Source organism: Diabrotica virgifera, chromosome 6 (assembly GCF_917563875.1).
Source record: "Diabrotica virgifera virgifera chromosome 6, PGI_DIABVI_V3a".
Lineage (NCBI taxonomy): Eukaryota > Metazoa > Arthropoda > Insecta > Coleoptera > Chrysomelidae > Diabrotica > Diabrotica virgifera.
In genome coordinates, this window is record NC_065448.1 from 204,931,627 (window position 1) to 204,952,078 (window position 20,452).

A 20,452-nucleotide genomic window follows, 5' to 3' on the forward strand; every position below is an offset into this window, starting at 1 on the left:
CTTCCACTCATCTCATTCTGGGTCTTCCCAACTTTCGCCTTCCATTGTAATGTTTTTTTTTTGTTGATTTTGTAGGTATAATCTTCTTGTCTCTGTCCCAGCTATGACAATCTTTGACTTTTAACAAATCTTACAATTATTTAGCTTTGTTTTAATTCATCTATTTGTCTTCATTTGATTTTGTTCCTTCAGTTTTTTAAGCTTAGTTTTACCTTACCATTCTACGGAGATTGAATTTATTGACATCTTTGATAATTTTCTTGTTTATGTTTAATAGTTCAAGACTATTTCCGTCTTAGTTAATTATCTGGAGTAAAAATACGGTTAATCTCATTTTGTTGTTTTCTAGACCTCTTACGTGTATAAAAAATACCATCAATTTGTCGAAGGGTGTTTGACTGTTTTATAAATTCTGTTTTTATTTCTTTTCCGGTATTTTTATTTCTCCATATTAGTTGCGTTCGCGGGTATCCGCTGTGAGCTCGTACGTAGAGGGGATATTTACAAATTCTCGAGCGCCAGTAGTGGCAAGTCTGTAAACGTTTACCGGAAATTTGACATAAATGTCAAAGTGATTAATGTAAAATTAAAATTAAAAACATTAATTATAAAAAATATTAGTTGGTCAAAGCTGTGGTGTATATTTTTACCTACTTACGTTTTAAATACTGAATTTAAGTTTTTTTAATGTTCCGTAATATGTAATTATAATTTAATCTAAAAATCTTAGCGCCATCTACACGATAATTGTGAAAGTATCCGAAGTAAGAAATTCATATTTTATCATGATTTTATCAATAGAACGTCAAAATGATTAGCAAAATCTTAAAAAAATCGATTACAATTTAATTAATTTTTTGCGTTGTAAATGTTAAGCGATAACAATTAAATAATAAATTTAAAAATTACCGGTGAAAGATAATTCCAGTAATCCACTAGGAGCGCCACCAGCGAAGCTCAGAGCGTATAGTGGACAAATTGTCGCTGACAATTTCTAACCTCACTTAATATAAATAATACCGTTAATAGATAAATATACAATAAGGTATATTTACTTTTAATTGATATTAATAACCAATTGTTAAATTGTACTAGGTAAATATACCTTGTATATTTATCTATTAACGATATTATCTATGTCATTTTAAAGTGCGCATGCGTTTTGCTGCTAATTTGTCGCCGACAGGCACCCGCGAACGCACTTTTTATGTCATTTAGGCAACCCGCGCCTCTTGTTTGCTCTATTCACTTGATCTTCCACTTCTGTTTCGAGCCTTCAGTAGCTAGATAATGTGATGCTAGGTATTTAAACTCCATCACTTGTTCTATTATCTGACCCTCCAGCTCTAATTTACATCTAAGTAGATTGCTGTTATATCCATGCATTTTGTCTTTTTTGGGGAAATTAACATGTTAAATTTTCTGGCGGTTATGTTAAAGTGGTGCATTATACGTTATAAATCATCTTCACTTCGAGAGATTAGTAATTGCATCGTCTGTATAGCAGATTATTTTAAATTGTGTTTCTCCCATTTGGTATCCTTTTTTAGTTTACTTTTTTATTATTTCCTCCAGGATCAGGTTGCACAATAAAGGACTCAAGTCCTTTATTGTTAATGCTAAGATAAATTCAAGTTCGTCATCATTTTTCATGCATATGTTGTAGTTATGAACATATGGACGGTTCCAAACTAAAGGATTGACTTTTTTTAATGTGACCACTTGACTTCACACTCTTGCTGTAAGTTACTATGGGAATCGGTGAATAAGGAATTGGTCGGTAAATGATCGAGGATTTTATTTTAGTACAAACAAAATAAACAACAATTTGTATATTTTTCAACATATTAATATATTAAAAATGTAAACCCAAATAGCTTACCACCAAAAATAAAACAATTGCATATATTAAGTTACTTTTTATTATAAAGTACGTCACATAGCATTTAGGCACAACCAAAATATTATTTAAGTAATTTTATTATAAATAAACATATATAGTGTATTCCACGAATATACGACTGTTTTGCATTATCGCGACAATGAATATTTTAGGGTGCAACATAAGAAGTACGAAAGTATTTTGCTCTAATAATTACTCCAATAAACAACAATATAATTTGCAATTTACTTTCGTTCTTCATATTTTGCACAGTAAAATATTCGTTGTCGCGATAATCCAAGAGGGTCGTATATTCGTGGAATGGGGTATAAGCAACATTTCTTTCAATTAATATTGAAACTAGATGAAAAATTTTATTTTCCATCCAAATAATTTTGACCTGCCTAAAGCCTTACAGGTTTAACTAAAAACAAAGTATAAAAAGTAATAAAATATTTATTAAGTCGCTAATAAAAAGATATATATTGCCTTTTTCAAAAACCGTTACAGTCACTAATAAGTTCATCTATATAAATCGTACGTAGACAGAAACAAAAACCGTTCTAAAATATATTGAATGATGGATTTTAATAAAAAAAAATGATCGTTCGTATCGACAAACGTATGAAGAGATGCAGTAAACATTGAAATATACCAAAATAGTGACATAACAATTGTTTTGTTTCAGTTTCAGTATACAACTTTTACTTCAAGTTAACAAAAGACAGATAATCAACAAAACAGCTTGTTACACTGTGTGACCAGAAGGGAGGCTAAAGAAATGATGCAAGTGAAGTGAAGTCAACGTACACTCAACATATTATTGGAGTCAAAACTTACAGATGAGTGGTGTACGAACATCAATGTTGAAGGCAGAAATTACAGTAGCCCAATGACCAATTTGGGATGTAGCACCTTTAGAAGAAGTACAGAGAAAAAGGATTATTTACCGAAGTTATTAAAATTTAAAAATAAAATACTTTAAACCTATTTTGTTTAGTCTATATATCTTTGATTCTTATTAGTACCTGTGATTTTCATGTTCAGTTTTCAGTTTATATTGCTATAGAAGTATATATATTTTTAAGATTTCCGAACCATGTTCCTAACCATGTAATTTAGAATTCCTCCGTGTTGATAAAACAATAAATCTACTTCTGTGTCGAACCTTAAGATGACGTCGAAAGCCTTTCCCGTGTCGGTGGTTACTTTGATGAGTTGACCTGGTTTGATATCTTTGGGCAAATCGAAGCTGTAGTTTTCTTTGCCAGTCAGACCTAAAGATTCGGCTCCTTGGTTCGGTAGGAACTGGAGTGGTATGAGACCCATGCCTACCAAGTTCGAGCGATGGATACGTTCAAATGATTCGGCGATTACTGCTTTCACACCCTAGAAAAAAGAAAATACTTTACTATAGATAAACTACTACACGGTGATCGGAAAGTCACTTTACAGTAATAATAACAATGTTTCAACATCGCGCCAATGTTGGTATTCCACGGTCAACAATGCAAGATCACATGCGAAAGGATTTAAAAGTATATAAAGGCCTTCCGGCCAGTATCTGTTATAGCCAGATCAAGGAACATAAAACTTTACGAAAACCCCAAAAAAATAAAGGAAGGATGAAAATTTGAGAATAGGTAGTTAAAATTGTCTATTATTATATAAGAATAAAGTTAACAATTCTACATGAAAAAATTCTATAAAACAAAAGTTGCTTAGAATTAATTATTTTATTCAATTCCGGACTTATTTTGAATGTATATTTTCACCCCCATTTTCCACTCTCGTGGAATATACATTCAAAATAAGTCCGGAATTGGATAAAATAATTAATTCTAAGCAACTTTTGTTTTATAGAATTTTTTCACTAAGTCAATACTTTTCGAGTTATTTGAGAGTGAATATGTTCATTTTTAACAAAAAAAATCATGCTTTTGGACGGTTCTTCGCAAATAACTCAAAAAGTAAGTATTTTATTAAAAAAATATTCTTAGCGAAAATATAGCTTAGAAAATAGTAGCACTATTAGAAGAAGTGGATTACATATTAACCAAAGTTATTTAAAATTTAAAAATAAAATACTTTAAACCTATTTTGTTTAGTCTATATATCTTTGATTCTTATTAGTACCTGTGATTTTTTAAGGGTTCAGTTTTTAGTTTATATTGCTATAAAAGTATACATATTTTAAGACGACTTCCGAACCATATTCGTAACCATGTAATTTAGAATTCCTCCATTCTGATAAAACAATAAATCTACTTCTGTGTCGAACCTTAAGATGTCGTCGAAAGCCTTTCCCGTGTCAGTGGTTACTTTGGTGACTGAAAAATATAACTTATAAAATAGTGAAACAAATGGTGTATGCGTTGACCTAGTAGAAGCAAAGTTGTAGCTAATGAGAGGTAGGTTCGTCTTCGTCAAATTTCAAATTGAATATTTCAACGTGAAATAACCAAAAAACGGAGCACTTTTCGGGGAAAACTCATTACAACTTTTTTAAAGTATTTATTTTTGTTTTTAAAAAACTTCTAACATTAAAAGTAAGTGAATAACGCTCAAAATATTGTTGGTCGCTTTTATTTTTTGGTAAAAAAATCGCGAAAATCACCCCCTAATTAGCATCCCAAATAAAATGAATCGTTACCGCCTCACAAGTTACTTTTCTTATGTATTCTTTATTATGATCTTTAAGTTTCATCGGTTCAAAGTGCTTGTTTTTGAAAAGGCTGTAATTAAAATGGCTTAAACGAGTCACTAATCATGAGTGTATGCAAATTTTGAACAGTCATAGCATAACCAATTTTTGTCTACCGGGAAAAAAATCCAAAATATTCACAAAAGTAAAACGTACATTTTATTACTCTTTTAGATTTTTGATATTACTAATAATTTTTAAGTTATTTTGAAAAAAAAAAATTGAATTTTTTTCAAAATTAGAAATTTTTTTTTATTTTAAAACCAATTTTTTTCAAAATGAACAGTTCGATCCAATGAAACTTACAGATCATTATAAAGAATACATAAGCAAAGTAACTTGTGAAGCGGTAACGATTAATTTTATTTGGGATGCTAATTAGGGGGTGATTTTCGCGATTCTATTTACCAAAATATAACAACATTTTGAGCGTAACTCAGTCACTTTTAATGTTAAGTTTTTTTAAAAACAATAATAGACCTTTTTTTAAACGCTTTAAAAAAGTTGTAATGAGTTTTCCCTGGAAAGTGCTCTGTTTTTTGGTTATTTCACTTTGAAATATTCGACTTGGAATTGGACGAATAAAAACCTACTTTTCATTAGCTACAACCCCGCTTCTACTGGGTATACAGAATTCATGCGTACACCGTTTTTTTCACTTTTTTATAAGCTAAGAATATTTTTTTCGATAAAATACTTTTTGAGTTATTTGCGAAAAACCGTCGAAAAACATGTTTTTTTTTTTGTTAAAAATGAACATATTCACTCGCAAATAACTCGAAAAGTATTAACTTAGTGAAAAAACTCTATAGAACAAAAGTTGCTTGGAATTAGTCATTTTATGTAATCCCGGACTTATTTTAAATGTATATTTTTTAACCCCCGAGAAGGGGTATTCCCCTCCATTTTTGTAAAATGGAGGGATGTAGAATTGTAAACTTTTTCTTATATAATAATAGACAATTTCAACTACCTATTCCCAAATTTTCATCCTTCCTTTATTTTTTTTGGGTCAGATTGTTCTTTGGTCGGGCTATTAATGAGTTGAGTGATAATGACATGGACCGCCGAGTGCAAGCTTGTCAATTACTGCTTCAACGCTTTCCGAGAGCATGTGACAAACAAAATGGTCTGTTCACGTAGTGAGATTTACCGCAGCTCTCTTAATCGAAATGTTTATTTCTGGGCACAAGACAACCCTCATTTCTTCGAGGAGGTGGAAAACAACACGCCTCATGTCATGATATGGGCTGGAATGACTTCAACTTATCTGTTTGGGCCATATTTTTTGGAGGCTCCGTAACTCAACATACTTATCTGCAGATGATCAACGAGTGGTTACTACTGACACTGTTTATTTTCAATGAGATGGTGTTCTACCCCATTTTGCTCTTACTGTCCACAACCGCCTGAATAAAATCTTTCTGGACCTATGGATTGGACGAAGTTCTCCACACTGCCCTACAGCAATACCTTGGCCTCCAAGATGTCCAAATTTGACAAAGCCGGACAATGCACTGTGGGGTTTCATTAAAGAGGAAGTTAGAAAACGCAGATATGTTTCGAATAATGACTTGCGAAACGGAGTTCGCCAAGCTTTTACATCAGGTACTCCCGACATGAGACGGATGAACATAAGAACATGGCGTCATATCAAGTTGTGTTGCGACAATGGAGGTATGCATACCGATGTTTTAGATAAATAAATAACTCCACACAAAATTGTGTTATTTTCCCTCTGTAGTACAGCAAAAACAATTAATTACTGTAAAGAGAGTTTTCTACCACGGTTTACATGTTAGAAAAAATTAAGCCCAAATAGTAAGCGAAAAAAAAAAATGAAATGTAAATGAATGTCGACAACGAATCAAGTAATCTATTAACCGAGGTACTCAGTACCAAACGGCGACGCTAGGAAAATATTCCAACAATGCATCGCAGATTACCCGTATGAAACGTGTCATTTTGTACTCTAGTAAATACAGAGTATGGTATAAAACAAAATTGAAAATAATCGTTTCGTTTTGATTCAATTCGTCTCTTGCCATTCTCTGACACCAATGTTTCGGAAAAGGGATGTCCGAGGATGGCAAGAGACTCGAATTGAATCAAAACAGAAACGATTATTTTCAGTTTTCATGAAGAGAAGTATCCATATTTCTCAAATAATGGCCTTACACCTGATCTGTCCACAAGATGGTTAGTTTTGCAGTCAAATTACAACTAAAATGTTAAAATAGCTTAAAAACCTAATAATGAAATTTGTGGAACTATAGGTATAATGTAAACTAGTGGATTCTTCCTCCTTTCTGGTCTGGTCAGTCCTTTGTTTTTGTTCCTGTATTTTAAGCTGATGATGGCTCGTGATTAGCCAAAACGCGTCCTTGTATGACCTTTTAATATAAAAATTTTGTGGTACTTCTTCGATTTTTGTATACTTATAATAATAGTCTCCCGTTTTATACCGCACGCGGCTTTGGGAGTATAGCAGGGTAGTCTGCTATATCTAGGGCCTACGGTATACAAGGAAGGTAACAGGGCCAGTGCTACGCTTCAACCGCCTATTATTACCCCTGGTTTTACCCAAGGTACTCATTTTATTCAGGCTGAGTCGACCTGGGGCCTATAGACATTTTTTTTAAATGTCTAGTTGTTCTTGCCGGCGGTAGGATTTGAACTCCGGACCACCGGCATGCGAGGCAAGCACGCTACCACCTGCGCTACGCCGGCCCTCTGTATACTGCCTTTTTGTATACTTCATTTTCATTTTTGTTTTATACTATACTCTGTATTTACTAGAGTACAAAATGACACGTTTTTCAGGTTCATTTCATCGTTCCCCGTTAGAGGTCAGTCTAACCATACTCCGGTGTAAATATTTTAATATTTATACCATCTTCTCGTTTCGCTTTGATCCAAATCCATCTTCTTGCAAAGCCTCTTTGAAAAGGGATAGATTCCGAAACATCGGTGTCAGAGGATGGCAAGAGACTCGAATTGAATCAAAACGAAACGATTATTTTCATTTTTGAAAAAAATATATGTTCATGATTATTTGGCATGAAGCTCAACATATTGCGTCATTGAAGTATATTCATACATTCAGAATGAGCTCTGAATACAGATTATATAAAGATTATAGCTTACAAATAGATCCTTCTTCTTGATGCCTATCCGGGACGAATGTTGGCGATCATCATGGCAATCATAATTTTTTTATCTGCAGCAACGCAGAAAAGATGCACAGATGTTGTGTTGAAACAGGTTCTGAGGTTTTTTAACCAGGATGTTGTTCTTCCTGGACCTCGCTTTTCAAATATTTTTCCTTGCAGGATGGCTTGCAGGAGGGCATATCTGGATTCATTTCGCTAATACCTCTCGGTTCTTCCCCATTCCTCTAAGGACCTCCTCATTTGTGACCCGATCAGTCCATCGGATTTTAAGAATTCTCTATTCTCCGATATAGCCACATCTCAAATGTTTCTAATTTTCTCCACGTATCATCGTTCAAGGTCCACGATTCAACACCATAAAAAAGGACAGAGAAGACGTAGCATCGCAGCATTCTTACTTTTATACAGAGAGAAAGGTTGTGGCTCTTGAAAAAGGCCCCCCAACGGTTGAAGGTGGATCTAGCTTTTCCGATCCGCGCTCTATCATTTGGTTATTGCTCCATTCTTCATTTATTATGGTACCGAGGTAGTTCTAGTGCGTCACTCTTTCTACAGAAGTTTGGTTGATGTAAAGTTGACCTTCCGTTATCTTTTTCTTGCTAATGGTCATAAGCTTTGTCTTCTTTACGCTTCTATTGAGTCCATATTGTTGACTGTTCACCAGGACCTGCAGGTCTTCTAGGTTGTCCGCAAATACGGTATGCGGTAAAATACACAGTACTGAAATTCGTATGCCTCAAATTTGTATGTGCCAAGCGCCGAAACGTACTGAGTGATTTCCAAACGTTGTTATAATCTATGTGAATATCGTGTTAATGCTAGTTGCTCCAGAATTGTTCTCGAACCAAAAGGTCACGAAAACGATCCAAACTTAAAATCAACAATGGTTTCAGCAGGACGGGACAATCAGTCACACTGCCAGGGAGTCACACTCACCAGAACTAATGCCACCACATACGTACATATGGGGAATGCTGAAGAAGTCAGACAAATCCACCGCCTGCCATTTCGGAATTGCGGACTAGAATTAAAGATTTTTTCGTGCCAGAGGCAGTGGTGGATCTAGAAATATGCCTTAGGAGGGGGAGGTGAAAAACCAGCCAAAAGACATAAAAAAGATAAACCCAGATTACATAAAAGACATAAATAATAACTTATAGGCATTCAGTTCCCTTAATTTTCCTAACTAGCGTGTATATTGGGTTGAATTTGTCTTTCTGTAGTTTTCGTTTCATGTCAGCTAATATATTTTTATGTTTGAAACAATTGCAATGCTATATTGTATACTAGATATATAAATAATCATAAACATTTCAATATTCATTTCAGTACTGTTTATTTTGCCGCATACTGTACTATGGTGTCATCTGCATACCTGATGTTATTTAGCCGGTACCCGTTTAGTATAATACGTTTTTCAGTTTCGTGCAAAGCTTCGATAAATATTCTTTCAGAGTAGAGATTGAAAATTAGAGGGGACAAAATGCAGTCTTGCCTCACTCCACGCATGATTTTCACATATTCGGTGTGTTCACCTTCAACTCTCGAGGTTCGCAGTCTGATTCCAGTAAAGGTTTCTAATTACTTTCAAATCTTGGTTGTTAATTCCTGCTTCTTTTAGTATTTCAGTCATATTGGCGTGCTGTACTCGATCAAAGGCTTTCTCGTAAACAACCAGACATACGTATACATAGCAATTGACGTCTCTGTATCTCACGAATAAGATTGGTATTGAAAACAAAGACTCTCTCGTACCAACAGCATTTATAAACCCTAACTGGTTGGGCGAAATTTGACTTTCACATAGCTTGTAAATTCTCGTATGGATTATCTTTACGAACAATTTTAAGAGATGACTCATCAGCCTTATCGTACGGTATTCTTCGCATTTTTTCGCTGCTGGTTTTTTTGGAAATGCAATAAACTCAGACTTCAGCCATTCTGTAGGTATTTCTCCAGAGTTGTATATGTTGTTGAATATCTTTGTGATTATTGCTATGGATTCGTTGTCCATTAGTTTGAGTAGTTCTGCTTGTATAGTATCGGGACCTGCTGCTCTGCCATCCTTTAGCTGTGTTATTGCAGAATAATACATACAGAGTGGGCCAAAGAAAACAGTCTACCTCGATATTTGGCATCATTTATTAGATTTTAAGGAAATAAAGTAACAGGTCGATTTTTGATCTAAGAGGGACACATCTTTACGGTACATACATCTTAAATTTGTCAACCCCCTCCCTTCGATTCGCCCCCCCTTACTTTTAAATAGGGAATAGAGGACGTGTGCTAGCTCATTTAAAAGGTTATTTAATTCTCTATTTAGTAATATTAACATTGACAAGATTATTTATACAGGGTGTGCAAGAAAAATTATTTTGAATTAAATTAATTGACACAAAAATAAGAATTTATGCAATTTATTTAACTGAAAATACATTCACCTACTGACAGAAAACAGAGAAAAATTTTTAGTTGACAAATAAATATTGATTTTCGCTTAAATTCAATATTCAACCTACCAAAAGGCAGATGAGTGGCAGCTTGAACATTGAAATTAAGCGAAAAGCAATGTTTATTTATCAAAAAACACTTTTTTGTTTTGTCACAGCAGTAGAATGTATTGTGAATTATATAAATTACATACATTCTTTTTTTTTGTGTCAATTAATTTAATTAAATATTTTTTTCTTGGACTAAATTATGTTAATGTTTATATTACTGAATAGAGAATTGAATAACCTTTTAAATAAGCTAGCCCACGACCCCTATTTCTATTTAAAAATAACCTGTTTCGTCATTTCCTTGAAATCTAATAAATACTGCCAAATATCGAGGTGGACTGTTTTCTTTGGCCCACTCTGTATACTAGTAATAATATTACTGAATAGAGAATTGAATAACCTTTTAAATAAGCTAGCCCACGACCCCTATTTCTATTTAAAAATAACCTGTTTCGTCATTTCCTTGAAATCTAATAAATACTGCCAAATATCGAGGTGGACTGTTTTCTTTGGCCCACTCTGTATACTAGTAATAATATATTGCAGAAAATATATCCGAAACCAATATAAATAGTACGCAGGTTGTAAAAACTTTATACTTTCAAAGCGGAAACTTGTAAATGTATTTTTTAAAGCTATTATAAAAATAAACATAAAAACCAATCCAAAAAAAATTATTACTTACCAATAAAAATGGACCTTTCGCCGCCCAATCTCTACTGGACCCTGACCCGTAGTCCTTACCAGCGATAATGATCAGGGGTGTATTATTCTTCTTATACCTTTCGGCAGCATCAAATACATCCATCTAAAATTGTTAAATATAGAAAATAATATTTATAGTATAGATAAATTTAAATTATGAAATGTTATAGGATACTAAATAGTCAACAGATTGTCAATTAATAATACTTTTTTGTTGAATTTAAGTTATTTGCTGTATTGATGAAGGCAAGAGAGGAATGGGACGCAAGAAAATGTCCTGGCTCCGAAACATAAGGCAATGGACAGGGATTAACGACATACAATATCTGATACATATTGCAAGAAACAGAGAGTTAATGGAAAATGTGGTCGCTAATCCATTAGTGGATTTGCAGCTGAAGAAGAAGATTGCTGTATCCATCGTTGGGATATAATATATTTTAGCATTCTATTGTGTTGGTAGGTTTTCATTATAATCCGTGATTCCAATAGTTGTTAAATCCTCCCATATTCTTAATTATTTATATGGGAAATATATATACCTCCCATATTCTTTATAGCAGCTATCTCTCGACCAATCTTTTCACATTTTGACATTCTCTAGACATTATGGTTCGTTCCATCCTCTGTATGTCCCAACGATAGAATGCTTCCTGCTTTTACAAAACTTTTTTTTGTAATTTTTCGACTTTTGTACAAATCTCATCAACAATCATTTTCCGCCATAGGTTCTCTTGCCAACATGTTACATTGCACTGTCTCGCTTTTCTAATTATGTTTTCCTCCTATTATTTTAATGCTTATGTTTAAATGGCATATATAATATAATCCTTTGAATACAGGCTTAAGGGGTTACATAGGTCTTGCGGGTAAAAAAAAGTTACTTTTTAAAAAAATTATATCTCGAAAACTAAAAATTATTTTTATTTATAATTGGAACATGTAAAAGTATAGTACTTAAGGTACTCTCAAAAAAATTTTCAGCCAAAAATATTCATTTTTGTAGAGTTGACTGCAATTTTTCGACAACAACCCTTTTTTGCGGTGGGCAGCATAACTAAGTCCAGTCTCATCTGAAATCAAAAAATCAAAAAGTTTCTTGTAGTTTATACCTCTGGCTAGTAAATGAATGAAGGAATTAAAAAAAAAATAAATTTGAAGATTTTACATAAGTTTAAACACATTTTAGACCCCAATTTTTCTCATTTTTTCAAAAATGACCATTTTTAAAGTAGTTTTTTTTATAAAACAAAAACAATTTCACCTAATAAAAATTCCGTCGTTCACTCACTAGCCAGAGGTATAAAGTACAAGAAACTTTTTGATTTTTTAATTTTAGATGAGACTGGACTTAGTTATGTTGCCCACCGCAAAAAAGGGCTGTTGTCGAAAAATTGCAGTCAACTCTACAAAAATGAATATTTTTGGCTGAAAATTTTTCTGAGGGTACCTTAAGTACTATACTATTACATGTTCTAATTATAAATAAAAATAATTTTTTATTTTTCGAGATATAATTTTTTTAAAAAGTCACTTTTTGTTACCCGCAAGACCTATGTATGTAACCCCTTAATTAAAGGATTTAAAATATCCCTGTAAATAACGATTTAAAATATAGATTTCGCCTAATGTTAAATTTTTTCTAATTGTTTAATTGACTTTTCAATTTACCTTGTGAGTATGGTAGGATTATATTATCTAGAATTGATTCCGTTCTGTCATCATTAAACATCTATGTATACAGAGAGGAGCAAAATTATGGAATAATATATTTCTTTCGAGAATAGCCGATTGTGGAGACAAATCTCGACACAGATCGATTTTTATTTTTAAATTATGATTTTTTGGCATATATATCATACTATTGACGTTATCATCTGAACTTTATGACCTAATCCATGATTTTTTTATAGACAAGACAAAAACGGCGGATTCGTTGGAAAAAATATTCCCATGAGATTTTTTTGCATAACATTCGTGAGACATCCCAGAACAAGGTTCAAGAAGTCTCCCACGCGAAAAGTGGTCCAAATTTTTTTAAACAATTTTTTTTAAACAAATTGAAAAAATCAATATTTTTGGTCTGGACATTTTTTTTGGTTTTTTGGACCATTCTGAACAAAAAAGGTCTCTTGTAATTTTTCTCTAAAGTTGATCGTTTTCGAGTTATAAGCAATTTAAAATTTGAAAAACGCGAAAATTGCCATTTTTAAGACTTAATAACTCGGTTAATGGCATCTCTTTCGCACTCACCAATGACGGCCGCCTAATACGTGCACGGCGCTCATTATTATTACTTAAAAATAACAGCTTAGTAATAAAAGTTTCTTCAGGATCTTGTAGGGGGGGGGGAGCTTTAAACTTTGATTTAGTCATTATCTGACTTTCATAATAATAACTTTTAACCGAGTTATTAAGCCGTGAAAATTGCCATTTTTCGTTTTCTTCAATTTTAAATTGCTTATAACTCGAAAACGATCAACTTTAGAGAAAAATTATAAGAGATGGTCCATAAAACCTAAAAAAAATTTGTCCGGGCCAAAAATATTGATTTTTGCAATTTGATTAAAAAAATTATTTAAAAAAATTTGGACCACTTTTCGCGTGGGCGACTTCTTGAACCTTATTCTGGGATGGCTCACGAACGTGATTATGCAAAAAAATCTCATGGGAATATTTTTTCTATTAGAAGTTTAAGTCTATTAGAGACGTCGGTCGACAGAAGACGAATATCCTAGTAGAACTTAAAAACTTGGTTTACAACATCCACCATGGGACTATTCAAAGCAGCAACACATACAATTATCATTGTCAGAATGATTGACAATATTGACAACTAGAAGAAGATATATAGCTCTAAATATATCATTTAGTTAAGTGATAATATGCTCCTTCTCAGAGGTATTTTTCAGTGCGTCACAGTTTTTCGATTTCTTTTTAACGCATTAAGTTGTAAGTGACAAAAAAAATGGTACGTCCGTAATTAAAGTCATTTATATAACATTTATTCTAGTTGTTGATAGATGGCGCTATAATCGAACAAAAAATGATTTATGTATTATCTATACGACTATAATCTGTACAATTTATAAGACTATACAAATCATAGAACGTTCTTTTTATAAATGAATTAAACACAATTGATTTGTTTTTATACCAAATTACGATTACGATTCTGACAACTGTCAGATTAAACTAAAACGTCATGCTATGATTCTCTAAATTCTTAAAATCATATATTACATCATTAATGACACACTGAAAAACTGGGAAGAACTTTAAATTATAGTCGTATAGATATGTAAAGGTAAATAATGGGTAAATACCTAAATCTTTTTTCCGATTATAGCGCCATCTATCAACAACTGGAATAAATATTATAAATGTGTATGTATCACGGACCTACCTCTTTTTCTGTCACTTGTGACGCACTGAAAGATTCCTCTGAGAAGGAGTATACTTTATTTGATACCCTTGTCTTTTAAACTTTAAATGTTAACTTAAATTTTAGTCTTAGCTCTTGTTTTTAATGATATTTACTACCACTAGGTTGTAGTCGGTATTTACATAAGCACTTGGATATGTTTTAGTAGTCATGACTGTATTTCTATGTATATGGTTATTTAAGATATAATGAATTTGATCCCGAATTATTCCCTTAGAATTATGGAGTGGGAAGATCCCATAGACATAAAAATAGTCCAGGTATGGTATGGACTGCTCTGTGCATCGAGGTGTAACGCCAATATCAAGGACGTCTAGCCATCTTTGTCTGTCACATGCACGGGATTGCTTGACAAAAAGAGATAGATAGACCACCGATCGACTGCCCGCGCGTTACGCTATTTTGCTCAGTATGCCCTGTCTATTCTTATTATTTATTTACGCTAAAGACATGTAAGATTCCAGGAGAAAATTTTGATATACTGAATAAATTCATAAAATTTATCAATACCTACCTCTTCGTTAGTTGGTAAATATATAGTTCTAGGACCTGCCTTACTCATGAATTTATTTACTAATCTGATGTTAGCGAAAGTTCCTCTGGCCATTACGTCATCATTACCTCTTCTTGATCCATAAGAATTGAAATCTTTTGGTGTTAAACCTCGTTGTGCTAAGTATCTAAAAGTAAATATTACAATTACTACAAAAAGTTCAAAGCTGGTGACCACATGCGTTATATACACTTGCGAGCAAAAAAATCAACTCATTCGATGAATTGTTGTTTAAGCTTAGTCATTTCATCTCTTCTTTGAAATAAAATAACTAATTAAAAAATATATTGTCTATTATAGAGCTTCCAAAAAATAATTATTTTTGAAGTTATACTTCTTTAGGCGCGTTGGGAGTAAATTTATATGTGCGCGAATTCGTCAAAAGTCTTGGTCCTGAGCGCAGCTCAAACGCTATACGGGCTCTGATTGGGTAATTACAATGACCTATCAATTGTTCAATATGTCGGTTATGGGTAGGTAAACAAATAATGTTGTGTATATTAGTTTGTGTTTTTATTGTTGTGAGGACAGAGAAAAAAGCAAGTTTATAATTGTAGTCACTTTTTAAATAGTTTTTAAAAGCAACAGGCACGTAATTATTGTAATTGTTTCAGTATTGTAATAAAAAATTACATAGGTACTTACCTATTTGGAAAATGTATGTATCTATCTAATAGGTAATGCTTTGATTTACACAAATTGATTACCAACAAAATTTCTACCAATCTTCATCTAATATATTGTTTTCTTACTCTGTGTTTTGTTGTATTTTAATATTTTAATTCCACAAAAATCAAACTATTTTGATTAAATTCAGAACTGTCAAGCAGTAAAACATTCAGTTGGCCTATCTTCACTCAGGACTGGTACGTGTAAGTGGTTAAATGAGTAGAGGCTTCGACTTCAAATCCTAAGTACCCGAATAAACGCGGGTTCGAATCCCAATGCGTTTTTATTTTTTTTTATTTTTTTATACATTTTATGATTGTACCTAAGTATATTTATTGTTATATAATTTTTTTCAGAAAATGCGTATTTAGTTAAAATTTTTGCCAACAATAATTATTGTTCAGAAATCATTTCTTTGTGGGATTTTTCAATGTGTTTGTGTGTGTTTTATTCTTTTATTTTTTTAATTTTTGGATTTGTTTTAATAAAATTTTTTGGAAAGTAGTAAGTATTAAAATTAGTTTATTATTTAAATAAAATATAAATAAACTGTTTAAAGAACATATTAATTTCGTTGGAATCATATAATAGAAGTATAGGTTCTTAAGGCTGTATGACACTATGCATTTTCTTGTATCATTTCTAATATCGTCTCTGATATTAGAAAGTTATATACATTTTCTTGTATCGTTTCTTGTACGTACATTTGTGCTCTGTGTGACACTATGCAAGTTCTTGTATCGAAAACTGTATGTAATTCGGCACGTGATTGGTCGAAATTTTGTTTGTTACCCGGATTTTGTTTGTGTCACGTTAAATTGGTATGGTAGTACTGCGTCTACAGCTGATTTTAAGGATTTTATAAACTTTTAAAAACTTATAAATTTAACATTTTAATGTTAACCATAATTTTTACGTTGACTGTTTGAGGTTGATTATTTGTGTTTTTATTTTGTTTTGACATTTGTGCTAAAATATTTGCATTAGAATTATCTTCAGTTTGATCCAAATTAGGAACTATTTTCCTCTATTAAAAAATTATATAACATGAAAGCCAAAGTAATAGTTTGAACTTTACTAGGAGCTAAATATATGATTATTAGTAGAACAGTAGTCCATAATATATTAAGTATCAATAAAAGATTTATAAATAATACCTACAAAAACCCAAATAAATTCATCAAGACATAAATCATATGATCCCATTTTCAACCGCCATTATGACATTTAGTTGTTTTACCGGCAGGTTTTACGTTTTTGCTCTTTGCGCAGAAATTGGCGCAGTTCTTGTACAAGAATCTGTGTCTGACACAAATTCTTGTATCGTTTCTGATATCGTTTCTTGTATCTGTGTATGACACTATTGCGTACAAAGTACACACACATTCTTTTTTAATGCAAATTGGCAACGTGTTGTAAAATTTGCTTTCTTTTGTATTGGTCAGGGAATGCAGCAAACATTGTAACCGACATGTTTTACGCAATCTAGACCTATATAAATTTGCCGGTGGTCGTCTCATTCGCTTTTCAAACGTTGACGTGTGTATGCACTTCGAAGTGCAGTAAGTGAATATTTTATAAATGGATACTTCACCAGTGATGGCGGCCCATAGGTATTTGCATAATTACGAGAGGGCTATAGTCAGGGGGCTCCTGCCCGTTGCCTCCTAATGACGCAGTCTTCAGTCTCAAGGGGGTTACCGTCGATACTAGGAGCCCGGTGGCTGTAGTCGACGACCAGGTTCGGGTCGACAAGGTGTAATGCCAGAGAGGGATGATTGATTCATTGTCCTGAGTGCCTTGCGGAATCGGCACGCAACAGGAGTTGAGCTTCAACAATCATTGAGGAATGTTCGAAGTGTCACCGTCACTCCGTGAATCGTTAGGAGAAGATTTAAGGCTCCGACTTTGATGGCAGCTTGAGTAAACCCAGACAAGCTAACACAGTTGGCTCGAAAACACATCAATGGCCAATGGAGCAATGAAGCAAAGTTTTATTCTCTAACGAGAGTCGAATATGTTACATAAAACGACGCGTCTATCGGCGAATCATTCGCCCAGTGCTGCAGTGTCAAAACTGAGCTATGGAGATGGTTCGTTTATGTTTTGGGATTGAATATCATTAGAAGGAAAAACAGAGCTTGTGTTCGTGCCCGGTGATGATCGCGGAGGGTTTTGACAACTCGTTACATTACGGATACTCCAAGACTTGCTCCAAGACCATGTTGTTCCTTAGCCGGCTATATAGGCGACGGCTTCATGCTAATGCTCGATGTCACACAACGCGGATTACGAAAGATTACCTGACCAACACCAATATAACAACAATGGACTGGCCTCAATTGAGTGCGGATATGAATCCCATCGAGTACCTATGGGATGATCTCAAACGCAGGGTTCGGGTCCGTAATCCACCATCAGCGACATTGACGGAGCTAAAACTGCATTAGATGAAGCGTGGAAAGCGATTCTTCAGGAATCAGTCAGAAACTTAATAAAGTCCTTGAACCATGCGAATAAAGATCTCGCATGGAAAGTGTAATATAACGCAGAGGAGGAAATACTCAGTATTAATTTTGGTTTTTTATGTTAATTTACTTTTTTCTACGACCGTTTAATAACATGCTCATTATTCGCTATTTTTTCATAGATAATAGCACCCATTACTGTACCCGTGAGTAATAATTCATTACTCACGGGCTGAAGTTAATCACGGGTCATTACTCACGGGCTGAAGTTAGATTCAAGTGGCGCATGGTACTTTTAATATTAATCGTATATAAACTGCAAATAAAATTACTTAAACTTGTTTATTTAATACAATAATTATTGTAATTTACATCAATAATTAACTTCGAAAAATTTTTAAAGGAATTTTAACTGTAACAATGTCAGTATGCTTCTTTTCATGAGCATTTTTCAGTTCGTCACAAATGATAGAAAAAAAGGTAAGTCCGTGATAATATACATTTTAGTGACATGACATTTTAGTTAAATCTGACAGTTGTCACATTTTATTTGAAATTTGGCATAAAATAAAATCAATTGTGTTTATTGCATTTATAAAATGGTATTTTCTTTGATTTGTATAGTCTTATAAATTGTTCAGATTATATTCGTAGATATATTATATAATCCGCAAATTATTATATTTTCGATTACGGCGCCATCTATTGACAACTAGAATAAATGTTATAAATGTCACCGACGAAATGTAATCACCGACGTGCGTTTTTTCTGTCACATACAATTTAATGCGTTAGAAAGAAATTGAAAAACTGTGACGCACTGAAAGATTCTCACGAGAAAAAGCATATATTTTTTACGTTTATATTTTGTTTACTAAAAATTTCGACGTTTATCATTTATTTTAGTGACAGTGGCATAAGAATTTTGTTTATGTTAATTGGAATTTATAACTAATATTGTGTTTATTTTTCCAGGTATATTGTGTTAAATATGTTATAACATATTATGTATAGTTATATTATTATATTATATATAGTTAAATGTAAATATACATTATAACTATTATTGTGTTTTCAATTTTATCAATCAAAGACAAAATAAAAATTAAATTATTTTTTTTTTAAATAACGCGGGCACATAAATTTGATACACCCTGTATATTGAGCTGTAAATATTTATTAGAATTTAGTTTGGATGTAAGTGGATTTCTCTTTTAATTAGCTTTCCGATGAACCATTAAAGACTTTTGTGAATAATTAAAGTGAAAAGGACGATGTATTTAGATTTAAAATGAAAATAGATTGTTTATTACGAGAACTATAGAATCCACAGGTAGATGTAATTATCACTTTCTGGGAAAGTGGTTTAAAAAGAAAGTTTGGAATTTTAATATCTTTGTTCAACACGAGTAAATGTTGTAGAGTTTCCCCGAAAGTAATTAGGATGGTCGGAATAATTTTGAAAATGACTGTTTGTTTGTCGCATGGAAAATATTGTTTCTGATTCTTGGCAAGTTGGAAGGGGAAAAGTGGTTTGAATGATTGAGAGAGTTTGAATAAGAAGTCATTATGTTATTTGGCAGCGCTGAGGAGCGGTCGACGTTTTGGTGGATAAGTAGTTAGCAAATATCAGTGGTTGTTTGATAGTGGAGAATAGTGTTGAAAAGTGGAACGAGAGACAGATCAAATTGAGACGAAATACCTCTTTGATTCTGTATTATTGTGAGAAGGAGAGCAGAGAATTTTTGGATTTTTGTTTGAATCGAGTACGTGTCAAAAGAGGCCCGGCTTGTTGGAGAATTGGTGCTGGTATGTTGATAGTTTTGAAGCTGGAGAACGGAGAGGGCTTTGATGAGTAGCCTTTAACATAGTCAACGAGGGAGAGCTGTTTTGGGTCACGAGAAGACATCAGAGTGAATGAAGCAAAAGATCAGTCAACTTATGTGAAAGATATTTTTATGTTCGGAAACTAAAATTGTGAGTAAAAGGCATATGAATTAAAATTCCAATATTTCTAAAAGTAAATAGCAAGTATAGCTAATCTTGCGAATACATAAATTTGTTTTGTTTTAGTTTGTTTTACCAAAGTCATCGGGAACAAACCGATAAATTGTTTTTTTTAACTATAATAAATTTAAGTGGTAAAGATTTCATTCGGACATCCGTGTCCACAGGTTTTAGATTTGATAGATTTTAGAGTATTGATTTTGACAAATAAAAGACAATTCTGTATGTTTATTTTAATATGTTGCTTTATTTCTTTTCCCTATTTTATCCCGATTAGGATCAACTAAGAGATACTGAACCCACGAGAGAAGATAAGTATAACGTGAGATAATTTAGATTTTTTTT

The 20,452-nt window shown here is 32.8% G+C and overlaps 1 protein-coding gene across 1 annotated transcript in view; it reads right to left on the reverse strand.

Annotated features, from left to right (window-relative positions):
- Positions 1-1,817: 1,817 nt before the first annotated feature.
- Positions 1,818-20,452, reverse strand: part of LOC126887139 (cytoplasmic aconitate hydratase-like) — a 181,180-nt gene continuing 162,545 nt past the window's right edge. The window contains exons 13-15 of the mRNA XM_050654501.1: positions 14,925-15,090; positions 10,946-11,068; positions 1,818-3,271 (exon numbers count right to left, since the gene is read on the reverse strand). Of these exons, the coding sequence (XP_050510458.1) occupies positions 2,966-3,271; positions 10,946-11,068; positions 14,925-15,090 (595 nt within the window). The 3' untranslated portion in view covers positions 1,818-2,965. The remainder of the gene's footprint in view (positions 3,272-10,945; positions 11,069-14,924; positions 15,091-20,452) is intronic.